Raw genomic sequence first — 13,331 nt, 5'->3', positions numbered from 1 at the left:
CCCGCAGACCACGGACTTCTCCGGGCCGGCGATCTGTAATTCCGGGCGATTGAGCCGAGACGGCCCCACTGCTCCATTGAGGATCATGCTCGTGGCGACGCGCCGGCGAAACCACAACACTGGTGTCTGAAGTGGGATTCGGCCCCCTCCGCCTCCGTAGCAAAATTAACGGAATCGGATCAGGGGTGTACGGAGAGAACCCCCCCACCCCGGTTCCCCAAATTGCGAGCGTTTAAATTTTTTCATTCCCAACACGCGACATGGCTAGTCAAGACGAGCTGAGCCAGGTGGGTTGTGATATAGATGCAGAATTGAACGAATCCATGGCCCAGGATGAGATCACTGTGCAGGACACCGCCATGCAGGTTGACTATTCCCTGCAAATAAATGCAGAGTCCGAAATGGGCACAGTGGCTGGGGCGGCGGACGAACGCCCCCCACATGCAAATTCGCCCACAGATCAGATGATTGAGATGTTTGAGGCGTTGATGGGGAAGATGGATGACATAAAGGGCGATTTGCAAGCCACGAAAAGTGAGATGAAAACGAATGCGCGCGATATGCAAGACAAGATGGATGCAAATGCAAGCGATATAAAGACAAGCCGGTAGGCGACGAGGGATTCGCTTGGATTGAAGCACTGGATACAATGCTTTTCATTCTGACTGATCCACCGACGAATATTCATTGCCAAGACGTATTTGTTCACATACAATTGTTCCTCTACCTAGCAAGATTTTTCCTATTGCGTATTTTGCCAACTGGACCTCCTCATAAAAAATGATGGTAAATAGACACCCTATTTTTGAAGGACTACCATTTGAAAAATAATCCGTTTGCTGGTTTGTGCTGTGGAGTCTCGCTACACGCACACACGCACACACGCACACACGCACACACGCACACACGCACACACACACACACACACACACACACACACACACACACACACACACACACACGCACACACGCACACACGCACACACGCACACACGCACACACGCACACACACAGTTCTCTCAATGCTCTTGTTTGACCACACCTCCTGAGCCACACAATTTTCCATAAGCCACGCCCACTTTCCTAAGCCCCTCATAAAAAAGACAGTAAATAGACACCCGATTTTTGAAGGACTACCATTTGAAAAATAAAATCTCAAGTAAAATTTTCTAAATATCTCGAAGTGTTTAATTCCGAAGTCTCGTTTCTCGACATTCAAAACTGAAGGATAAGTATTGAAAATACTGTACGCGGTTTTTCGGCCGCTGCACAGCAACGGGTGGTTGCTGGGCAACGAAATTCAAACACGCACATTCCCAGACCATATGGCACCTGTTGGCAAAGTTTCATCGAAATCGGTTCTCTGGTTCGTGCTGTGGAGCCTCGCGTTACAGGCACACGCACACGCACACACACAGAGACAGAAAACTCAACAATAAGGGATATCTAGCGAATCCAAAAATTGATGCGAGCGCGCAAAGCATCAGGGATGATATAATAACCCAACGGGGTGAGATGCAGCGCATGGGGCGAAGCCTGCAGGCGGGTGCGAAGGGCATAATGGTGATTGCACATGGCGAGACACGGACAGTGGAGCACAAAATGGCGGTGCCATGTGGTGGAGACACCGAACCAAGGAGGGGGAGTGTGCCTGGCTCGCAAAGGAGACTGGTGAGGTCACGACGAGGGACGCCGTCAGGATAGTTCGGGAGACGTGTTTGGTGTGACGCGTAGAGGTGACGGAAAAATTGATGGTGACGGAGACACGGATAATAAAGGGATAAACTAATAAACAAGAGGAGATGACGAAGGAGACAAAAGAGGTAACATGAACGCAGGAAATAGAAGACACTGGAACACAGGAATTTGGAATGAAAATGGGGACGGTGGAAATAATAACGGGAGCCCAGGAGTCTGAAATGGAGACTGCAGAAATAAAATGTAGAGGAAATGATAATAGAGATGACTGCAGAAATAATAATGGAGGTAAAGGAAACAAAAGAGGTGATGGAAACGCAAGGAGTCACGAAAACAGACACGGGAGACAGAGGGTGAATTAAATGAAACTAAAGACGAGCACACACACGTGGGAGTAGTGGAGGACAATGACTGTGAGCTTGGGGAATGTTTTGTGGCCCGGTACAAGCAGCAGGATGGCCTCCTCCAGGAACGAGGGAAGGAATATGCCCCCTTGAAGCAGATCGCGACCAGGTAGATTCGGTCGCGCCATATGAGTTCGAGGGGGTGCATGGTGTGAACGGGTGCACGTGCAGCTTTGGGGGTATGGGGACCCCGGGACCCCTTGAGTTAACGCTAATCCCAGCGCAATTGTCCCGGTGTGTGTGGTTAAGGGTACGAGTGTGTCGAAACGCGCATATCGTACGAGTGTCATGGCGTGCGTGGGTGAAAGGCCGTGTATGGGAGAAGCACAGTGTGTGAGAGGAACCGCGTGTGAGGGTGTGGTATGAAAGGGAAATGGCGGTTGGTATGTGGGAAACCGCAACCACGTGTCTGAGTGGAGGTGGCATGGCGAGGTGGATAAGCGTCATGGCACGCGGGTGTGTCGTGCGTGTGGGAAAGTGATCAGTCATTGCCGCTGTAACGGAGTAACAGGATAATGGGGCCGGCGGAATTCAGCGATTATAAAACCGCTCGGCATCGCACACGGAACGGGCTTGCTTCCGTACGAGTTCCGCCGAGGGTGAAGTACCCCGGTAGCTGGATCACGTGGGTACTTAGGTAAGTTGAAGTGTGCAATTAACCCTACCCCACATGATCTACCCATTGGCGTATTTTGGTCCAAAATAACCAGGACCCGCCGACCTCGGACTTCTCCGGGCCGGCAATCTTTAATTCCGGGCGATTGAGCCGAGACGGCCCCACTGCTCCATCGAGGGTCGTGCTCATAGCGACGCGCCGGCGAAACCACAACAATATATATATTTTTTTATACATATATATTTTTTAAACATGTGTGTGTGTGTGTATATGTATATGTATATATATATATATATATATATGTATATATATATATGTATATATATATATATATATATATATGTATATATATATATATATATGTATATATATATATATATATATGTATATATATATATATAACATAACCGGGCGTAGTGGCGTGCGCCTGTAATCCGGCTACTGGGAGGCTTGGGTTGGAGGATCGCTTGAGGACGGGAGCTCTGTGCTGGGCCGCGATATAAGAGGGTGTAGGGCAGCCCGGAATCATGGCGAAACCCAATCCTTATCCCTGTGTCGTAAGAGGCGACCAGGGTTGCGTCAGGAAGGGCATCCGGCGTAAAACCTATGCCAAATCAGTATGCGGATCATAACGGATGATCCGCTGTGGCGACCCCTAACGGGAGCAGCCGAAAGATGAACAACATATATATATATATATATATATATATATATATATATATATATATATATATATATATATATATATATATATATATATATATATATATATATATATATATATATATATATATATATATATATATACACACGACTTTTTTTTTTTTTTGGTTTTTTTTGTGGACCTGAGCAGATGCAGTATTCCACATATGCAATTATGATGTCATAATGAGGCATCAATGACTTCATCAATAAATGGCACTCATTTCCTGTGCCAAGCTTCAATTTTTCCTTTTTGCTGTTTCAGAGATGGAGGTCCAAAGTTATTTTTTTTTTAATTATTATTTTTTCTTTATTCTTCTCTTTTTCCAAGATGGCTGCCACACCACGTGACCTATGACGTCATAATTATCATTAAAACGTTCAAATGAGTAGTTGCTCCTCTAGTGAAAATTTCATCTTGATCTGACAAGAGGTTGTGGAGAAAAAACACAAGTTCTATGCTGACAAGCGGACACAGACGAACAAACAAGAAGAAGACCGTGCACAGCATGATACTTGCAAAATCCAAAAAAACAAATTTGACATCAAAAATAATTTGTGGTTGAATTCAATGACCAAATATGCAACTCCTCTTCAAATTTCAAGTCAATCGGATGAAAATTGACAATTTTAGAAATTCAGCCTATGCTGTCCTTTTGGCCTATGTTGACCTCAAATAATTGGTCGTTGAATTTGTTGACCTAATATGCAAATCCTCTTCAAATTTCAAGTCGATGAGATGAAAATTAAGGATTTTAGAAATACCTCCTCCTTTGTTGACCTTGGGCCTATGTTGACCTTTTGGTCTTTGACCTCAAAAATAATTGGTTTAATTCAGTGACCTGAAATATAAATCCTCTTCAAATTTCAAGTCAATTGGATGAAAATTGACTTTTAGAAATTCGGCCTACTTTGACTATTTGGTCGATGTGGACCTCAAAAATATTTGGTGGTTGAATTCAGTGACCTGATGTGAAAATCCTTTTCAAATTTCAAGTCGATCGGATGAAAATTGAGGATTTTAAAAATATTGTTGTGGGGCAGAGTTTCGGCGGCGAGCACGACTGCTAGATGGAGCAGTAGAGTCGGCTCCACCGAACACACGGAATTTATAGGTCGTCACCCGGGAGCCGACGGGTCCCTTGTCGAACCGAAGATCACCAATTGGTCGACCGCGTGGGATAGGGTTGATTGCCAATTTCAATTCACCTAAATACCCACGTCGTCCAAACTACCGGGGAAATTCACCCTCGGTGGAGCTCGAGCGGAACGAGCAGTTAGCGTGCTCGAACCGTGGGTAACCCGAGCGGATGGTTACCGCGGTCCTTTGGTCCATATGCACAATTTTCCACTTCCCAATTTCCCAACACACACCGTGCAAAACCAATGAAAGAAACGAGCTGAAACATTTAACAGGGGATTTATTTATAATGGGGGGGGGGGGGAGGGAACACACAAAGAGCAGAGTTATCCGACTATAAGAAATGCAGTCAATGTACAAGCAAAAGCTCTTAACCATTCTACTTGACGGGACAGGCCCGCACACAGACATGCACACCCAAAATAAATGGACTTCAATGGTCTTCCATCAGTCGAGCCAGGCCGGGGTACCTGTCCTGCCTCGTGCGGTCGCACCGACCCGAACCTTCACGGTGGGTCTCGAACCCACGACCTTGGCGTTGCCAGCACAAAGACCAGACCGCTATCGCCACGATCTCCATCTCTCCACAACGCACTCTTTTCGACAACCACTCGCTGGCTTTGGATGCCAGGTTGGAAGTTCCTCACACGCGATCACTGGCTGCTCGGCCAACGCCATGATATCCGTCTGGCAAATGCTCCTGCCACGAGCACACTGTCTCTCTCCAACACTGGTCCAGACAACCACCCTTTCTCCTCAGGAGGGAGGGCTTCTTCTTTCTGGCCACTCACCTCCTCATTGGTCAGACTCATCGCGCGACTCCCTCGTCGTCCTCCATTGGACAGGCCCACAGTAGGCGGGGAAACTCCCACCCTTCTGGGTGGGGTCCCAATCAGAGGCGTTTGTAGCTCCGCCCACCTCCTCACCTCTGACCACGTGCGTAATGGCGATGGTGTTGAGTCGGAAACAGGGCGGGTGAGACCCCCGCTCCTTCCCGATTGGCCAAAGAGGGACGCCATGCCTATGTTAGACTCCACCCACACGCACGCTTGTTGGCGAGCGCGTAAAGAATGCCGTGAGCGTTATGGCGTGAGGATGGAGCAAAGGTGTTGTAGTTGTAAGTAAGGGATGTAAAAAAAAATCCCATCTATAAAATAACCCACAGCACACGCACATTTAATTCCCATTAGACTAGGGACAGGACCCTAGCTAGAAACACATACTTACAGATATAACTATTCTATAGGGACTCTGGCTGTTGTGTGCTCATGGCTTCCAGATTCGCAACAATATCACCTAGGTTGTTGATCTTTGGCCTATGTTGAGCTTTTGACCTTTTGCCCTCAAAAACAATAGGCTTCTTCCTCATGACATACTCCACCATGTGGTGAAGTTTCGTGAAAATCGGTTTAAAATTGTGACTTGTAGGTGACAGACTCGACTCACCAATACACTTGAAACATCTTCGATTCTGCAAGTAATAAACAAATGGACCCAAATGTAATACCCCCTCCTTTGGTGTGGGAAATTTTTTTAAAAGGGGGATTAAAAAGAAGATTTTACAACAGAATAGGATAATTTAGAAATGTTTGTTTTCTTTGCTTGAAGCTTTCAAAGGCGTACTCTCTTAATTCACTTCCAATCGTGAATGGTTGCTTATCAGAGAGTTGATGCACCAACGTTTGGATGTGTGCACTGGTGTAGTTATGGCACCTCTGTTTGGACCGATGTAGCGAGATGACCCTTGTTTGAACAAATGTAGGTAGCCATGGCAACGACCTCTATTTGGGCCAATGCACCGAGATAACCTCTGTTTGGGTAATATAGCTCGAGAACCCTCATTCTGACCGGTGTGGCGATGGCATCTCCATTTAGAGGGTTTGCTCGGGAGCCCCCCGTTTGGACCGGTGTAGCTTGGGAGCGCCCCCGTTTGGACGGGTGTAGCTCGGGAGCGCCCCCGTTTGGACGGGCGTAGCTCGGGAGCGCCCCCGTTTGGACGGGCGTAGCTCGGGAGCGCCCCCGTTTGGACGGGCGTAGCTCGGGAGCGCCCCCGTTTGGACGGGCGTAGCTCGGGAGCGCCCCCGTTTGGACGGGCGTAGCTCGGGAGCGCCCCCGTTTGGGACGGGCGTAGCTCGGGAGCGCCCCGTTTGGACGGGCGTAGCTGGGAGCGCCCCGTTTGGACGGGCGTAGCTCGGGAGCGCCCCGTTTGGACGGGCGTAGCTCGGGAGCGCCCCGTTTGGGACGGGCGTAGCTGGGAGCGCCCCGTTTGGACGGGCGTAGCTCGGGAGCGCCCCCGTTTGGACGGGCGTAGCTCGGGAGCGCCCCGTTTGGGACGGGCGTAGCTCGAGCGCCCCCGTTTGGACGGGCGTAGCTCGGGAGCGCCCCCGTTTGGACGGGCGTAGCTCGGGAGCGCCCCGTTTGGACGGGCGTAGCTCGGGAGCGCCCCGTTTGGGACGGGCGTAGCTCGGGAGCGCCCCGTTTGGACGGGCGTAGCTCGGGAGCGCCCCGTTTGGAAGGGCGTAGCTCGGGAGCGCCCCGTTTGGACGGGCGTAGCTCGGGAGCGCCCCCGTTTGGACGGGCGTACTCGGGAGCGCCCCGTTTGGGACGGGCGTAGCTGGGAGCGCCCCGTTTGGACGGGCGTAGCTCGAGCGCCCCGTTTGGACGGGCGTAGCTCGGGAGCGCCCCCGTTTGGACGGGCGTAGCTCGGGAGCGCCCCGTTTGGACGGGCGTACCTCGGGAGCGCCCCGTTTGGGACGGGCGTAGCTCGGGAGCGCCCCGTTTGGACGGGCGTAGCTCGGGAGCGCCCCGTTTGGACGGGCGTAGCTCGGGAGCGCCCCGTTTGGACGGGTGTAGCTCGGGAGCGCCCCCGTTTGGACGGGCGTAGCTCGGGCGCGTCCCCGTTTGGGACGGGCGTAGCTCGGGAGCGCCCCGTTTGGACGGGCGTAGCTCGGGAGCGCCCCCGTTTGGGACGGGCGTAGCTTCGGGAGCGCCCCGTTTGGACGGGCGTAGCTCGGGAGCGCCCCCGTTTGGACGGGCGTAGCTCGGGAGCGCCCCGTTTGGACGGGCGTAGCTCGGGAGCGCCCCCGTTTGGGACGGGCGTAGCTCGGGAGCGCCCCGTTTGGGACGGGCGTAGCTCGGGAGCGCCCCCGTTTGGGACGGGCGTAGCTCGGGAGCGCCCCCGTTTGGACGGGCGTAGCTCGGGAGCGCCCCCGTTTGGACGGGCGTAGCTCGGGAGCGCCCCCGTTTGGACGGGCGTAGCTCGGGAGCGCCCCCGTTTGGACGGGCGTAGCTCGGGAGCGCCCCCGTTTGGACGGGCGTAGCTCGGGAGCGCCCCCGTTTGGACGGGCGTAGCTCGGGGGCGCCCCCGTTTGGACGGGCGTAGCTCGGGAGCGCCCCCGTTTGGACGGGCGTAGCTCGGGAGCGCCCCCGTTTGGACGGGCGTAGCTCGGGAGCGCCCCCGTTTGGACGGGCGTAGCTCGGGAGCGCCCCCCGTTTGTAGCTCGGGAGCGCCCCCCGTTTGTAGCTCGGGAGCGCCCCCCGTTTGTAGCTCGGGAGCGCCCCCCGTTTGTAGCTCGGGAGCGCCCCCGTTTGGACCGGTGTAGCTATGGTGCCTTTATTTAAATGTTTGTGCCATTGTCATTATTACTTTTCTGATAACCAGCAAAAGACTGTCACTGTTCATGTGTAGATTACACTTCTGGTAGGCTGAACTAACCTTTGTGCCTTTTTGTCGTTCACAATGATTTGTTGGAATTAAAAGTAATTTGGTAATTGCATTCTCTGAGCTGCAGTTTGATTACATATAATTTGCAGCCAAATTGACTTTTCCAGCATTCCCCTTATCTACCTCTGAAGAGCTTGCTATCGCTTAATGATGGAGACTTGAAATGTACTTGTTTATAACAGTTTTATCCTAACTTAAAATTGTGCTTTAATGTTCTACGACAAAAGTTCAATGACAAATCGGAGAGAGATATTTGAAATTCTCATTTGGCTTTTCCTCTAGCTTCTTTCTCTCACCTCCGCCTTATGACGTCTCATTGTGACTGTAACCAGGAGCCTTTTGAGAGTGTAAAAATATGCATTACAGATAGTAATACCACAACTGGGCACAAAATGCATTTGTCATGTCGCACAAATCCACAATTATGGATTAAAATCTTCAGAAATCTAATGTGATACTGACAATCTGATGGGACATGTTATCTTTGAACTTCCTATTATGTTGTCATGTCACATCTCTTATTTGGTCTCGCATGTTTATATTGTTGATCTTTAACCTCCGCCATCGAAGATGGATGGAGGTTACTGTTTTCACCCCTTTCTGTCTTTGTTTGTTTGTTTGTGAACAGTATTGCGGAAAAACTCCTCGACGGATTTCGACGAAACTTGGTGGGGAGGGGGGGGTTAGGTATGGTCCAAGGATCATGCCATTAGAAATTTTTTGCAACTTTTTTTTCAACAAAATTTCGATTTCTTTTTTTTTGCATTTCTACATGTTATAAGTTATTTCCAACAAAAAAAACATGCCAAAATTATAATTGCGGCTGATTTTGGAACTTTAGGTGGATATACCCACGTAAAATCAATTTCTGTCTCAAGGAATCTAGTTATGATGAAATAATTGAGTATGTAAAAGGTAAAAGTAAAAGGGAAAGTTGCAAACTATAACTCTGTGAGCACTGTTGACATCATATTTAATGAATAAGATATAAGGTTCACTTGAGTGACCCAGCAGTATTGGCGGCGGAGGTTTTGCACTCTACCGAGTGCTCCCCCCTCTAGTTCCTTGTTCTGTTACCCTCCTGTCTTACCCGGCCTTTTCTCTTTAGGATCACGGTTCTTTCGTTCTGCACTTGTCAGTCTAAAACTCGTCACCATCAGATGGCTTGCTCCTGTATGAGACTCTGCTCTGTTTTATGGCTATTCATTGGTCGAAAAGTACTCTCAAAACCGTCACCTTAAATAATTGTGGCATTGATTAAAATAAGTCAATGAATAAGAAAAATTTTTTCATAGTGGAATCTGGATCAGTTTTGTGAAAAAATTTTTCCCCAACATCAATACCACCTTGCTTGCATTGAGATATCAGGCTGTTTGTGTCAGAAGGCTCAGAAGGGGGCCGATGCCGGAGGATGTTCGGCTCAGAGAGGGGCCACCGCTGTCAGATTCTTAGCTTTGGGGGAGAATTTGGGGGGGTTACGTCGGAGGCTCTGCTCGTCGGGGACTGCCAGACGTGCGCTTGGCTTGGCATCTTCTCAATTGGTTTGATGCATCTCGTGGAGTAAGTTAATGGGGGTTTCGTCCGATATTCCAATGAATGGAATTGAAGGATTTGTTTTGACAGCTCTGGAATTGGTTCATCTTTACCACCTCACACACACACACACACACACACACACACACACACACACACACACACACACACACACACACACACACACACACACACACACACACACACACACACACACACACACACACACACACACACACACACACACACACACACACCTTCAGCAATGTCGAGTTAAATATTTATTTTCAAACATAGTGTTTTCCTTTCCTGTCACTCTTGCACATAAACATGTTCACATAGTGATGTAATTAATTAATTAATTTTGAAAATGCTTTAACTTCGTTGTGAATGTCTCTCCATCTCCGCTCCCTCGTTATAGACCACCTTTTAATGTCACATCCCTTCCTTTAATGCAGGTAATTTGAGTGATTGGAGGTTAGAGCGTATACGGTAACTGGCGCGTGCTCCGAGGGGACACGGGCATACAGTACGGGTGATGAGAATGTCTGAATAGCTCATTCACATGATAACAAGCATTGAACCGCAGTAACGATTATATTCCGGACTGGCGTCTCCATCGATTCATCATTCTGTGCTGTTTGAGGGAACTTTGCTCTGGAGTCGTGCTCCGTCCCGATTTATCACCACACTGTGACACCATTACCATATCATGGTACCTGATGTATGTTCCATTCTTGACTGGAGTGACATGTTATTGGTCCATAATATTTCGGGTTTGGATGGCCTGTTTTCTGTTCGTGCACTAAGTTGGGATCCCAGGTTCAAATCTCACATTGTTGATTTGTTCCTCATCTTATAATGTCCTTGTCATTAATCTAAAAGTATTCCCCTTTCATCCCTCCACCCCCTCCCTTCTGTTGCCTTTAAGGAAGGTAAATCGGTCCTGATGTTAAATAGTTGAACCAAAATCTCATTGTGATGATTCGCACGACTTCTTTCAAACTACCCAACAGCTCGGTGGTTGTGGAATCCTGGGGGTCGGCATCTGGCTGTCGGTAACCCAGGGGAACTTCGCGACGCTCTCGCCATCCTTCCCCTCCCTCTCCGCTGCCAATGTTCTCATTGCTGCAGGAACCATCATCATGCTCATCGGCTTCCTTGGATGCCTTGGCTCCATTAAGGAAAACAGGTGTCTCCTCCTCAGTGTAAGTTGGCTCTGATCATGGATTCCTTGCGTTTGCATTTTTCCCACTGCACTTTTCTCTGCTGTCTATGCCTAAAGTAATCATCCGATCATCTGGTGATTGTGCTTCATCATGTGCATCCTCCTTTAGAAATGTCCTGAAGAAATTACTGTGGTGTTTGCGTAAGGCATGAGCCAGTGGCATGGACGTGGTGCTCGTAGTGATATTTCAGAAGACACTTTGGCACTTGCATTGGAATCGCACAAGACATTTGTATGAGGCAAATGGTTAAAATTGTCTGAGCTTGGTTGAAGGAATTAAATTTTTAATCAACAGGTGCAGGAAAAAAAAAGAGATGATGGCTATTGAGCCGTCTTGTTCAAGCTCAATCCTCCATGAAGTTGTGCTTTCGCTAAAAGCTGCACTTGTGGTGTAGTGTCAGCAGTGAGCGCCATGTCGGAGCACATTGTTCTTCAGATCGGGATTTAAAGCCAGCTGGTTTTGGTTGTGGATGTTAAAGATCCACAGTTTGTCCTTTTACAGAGTAGGCCGTTGTGTGCGAGTACCCTGGCGAAATTGCGTGCCTCTCGAATCTAGATCAGTGTTTCTCAAGGTGGGGCGTGGCAATATTTTGGTGGGGCATGAGGATTCAGAATTAATGAATCAATATATGATCGCTTTCATAGCTTTGCCTTTTAAAGACATATGTAGTATATACTGTAGTGTCTCCAATCATAGTGGGACGTACGATTTCTTTGGAAAATCAAAGTGGGGCGTGGGACAAAAAAAGGTTGAGAAACACTGGTCTAGATGTTAAATTGGGTTCTGCTCGTCTTCACAGAGAAGATAAGTAATTTGATTAAAGTTGGTGGAATGTGCAGGTGTGATGGGCCAAGTGACCTCCCGTGTGTTGGTTTCCTTGTGTTGATGAGTAGATGGTGATAACATGGTAATCAGTCTTTAAGAAGTGTGCGTGTGTTCGTTCAGTCCCATACTATAGGCAAAAGAAAAGTTAAAATTTTTTAAAAGGCGTCACTGCGTTTGACGTCATTGACTTTAATTGAATACTTCTATTCTGCTATGTGGTATAAAATTATTATATTTGTGGGAGTCTGGAGGGAGAGAGGGGAAGGAGTGGGGTGGAGGAGTTGGGAGGAGAGGAAGGGGGGTGAGGAGGGAAGGGGTGGGGTGGGAGACGAGGGATGGGGGTGTGGTGGGAGTTCGCAGGGGGTGTAGTGGAGTGGGAGTCCAGAGGGGAAGGGGTGGGTGTGGGGAGGCAGTGGTAGGAATGGGAAGAGAGGGGAAAGGGGGGCAAGACGAAGGGGTGGGGTGGGAGGAGGGACCCAGCATCCAGCAATGACTGGTACCTTTGCTGGTAAAACAGGCCAAGGAAGGAAAAGTGAAAGCATAACCTGCGGCAGTGTTCTTGGGGTTTATTCTGCAACAGCACCTCAATGGGAACAATTTGGTACCATTATGCTTATGAAACACGGATTGTGACAGGATGGCTTGGAGGTATGCACACTTGCCTCGAAGCTGTCTGGCCTGGGTTTGAATCTCGCCCCAGCTCTCAACTGCATCCTGGTGATTCATCATTGTGTGTGCTCTCCCTCGTCCCTTTCATGGACGTTGAACAGGCATCCCGTCTGCCAGCATTAGTTTGTGGACGTTAAAGACCCCATGGTGTCCTTCACAAAAAGTAGGTGAGTTATTGCTGGCACCATAAACAAATTCGAAATACCTGTCCCAAGTACTTAGTCGAGCATATCAGGCCTCGCTAGCTGGTTCGTTAAAGACTTGGACCAAAAACTTCCCCTGGCCAACCCCACAAGAACCTGGTAATAAATGTGGCCATTAAAGATGATGCCGATGAATCACCAACCCCAGATCATAATGATGAGGTTGAGCGTCAAACTGTAAATGTTCAGAAAATGTTGTGTGAATGTGAAACAAACTGTTTTACAGTAAAACTGTAAATGTTCGAACCCAAACCCCTCCCATACCTTCCAGTTTTTCTTTAGCATTCTTCTGGTGTTCCTGCTGGAAGTGACTGCTGGAATCCTTTTTGTGACGTACACAGAGCAGGTGACATTCCACACTTTTACCTTCACCAATTATCCTCCCTTCAGAGAAAGTTGTCTTTTCACATTCACTGTCATTTTCTGTTGTGGGGTGTAAACTTGGTTGTGCACATTGGAGTGTGTTCATGTGCTGAATGGTAAAAAGCTGGTTGGGGGGGGGGGGGGTGGGGGTCAGCCTTTGTGATTGCAACAGGTGGCTAGGTACTCTGGCTCTTCTCAGCACAACCCTTGCTATACTCTGCTGA

General features: G+C 48.9%; 1 protein-coding gene and 1 pseudogene across 4 annotated transcripts in view; both read left to right on the top strand.

The window, feature by feature from the left end:
- The window catches only part of LOC147025914 (tetraspanin-4-like), a 151,944-nt gene that overhangs the window by 90,618 nt on the left and 47,995 nt on the right, over positions 1 to 13,331 (top strand). For all 4 annotated transcript variants that reach the window (XM_085880816.1, XM_085880815.1, XM_085880817.1 and 1 more), the window contains 2 exons: positions 10,835 to 11,026; positions 13,016 to 13,090. In XM_085880816.1, the coding sequence (XP_085736942.1) occupies positions 10,835 to 11,026; positions 13,016 to 13,090 (267 nt within the window). The remainder of the gene's footprint in view (positions 1 to 10,834; positions 11,027 to 13,015; positions 13,091 to 13,331) is intronic.
- Positions 3,125 to 3,265, top strand: LOC147025915 (signal recognition particle RNA; annotated as a pseudogene).

The sequence above is a fragment of the Eptatretus burgeri genome, chromosome 5 (assembly GCF_056783735.1).
Source record: "Eptatretus burgeri isolate ZD-2024b chromosome 5, Ebu_testis_v1, whole genome shotgun sequence".
NCBI classification, from domain to species: domain Eukaryota; kingdom Metazoa; phylum Chordata; class Myxini; order Myxiniformes; family Myxinidae; genus Eptatretus; species Eptatretus burgeri.
The sequence above is the reverse complement of the archived record's forward strand: the minus strand, read 5'-3'. Positions and strand labels throughout refer to the sequence as shown.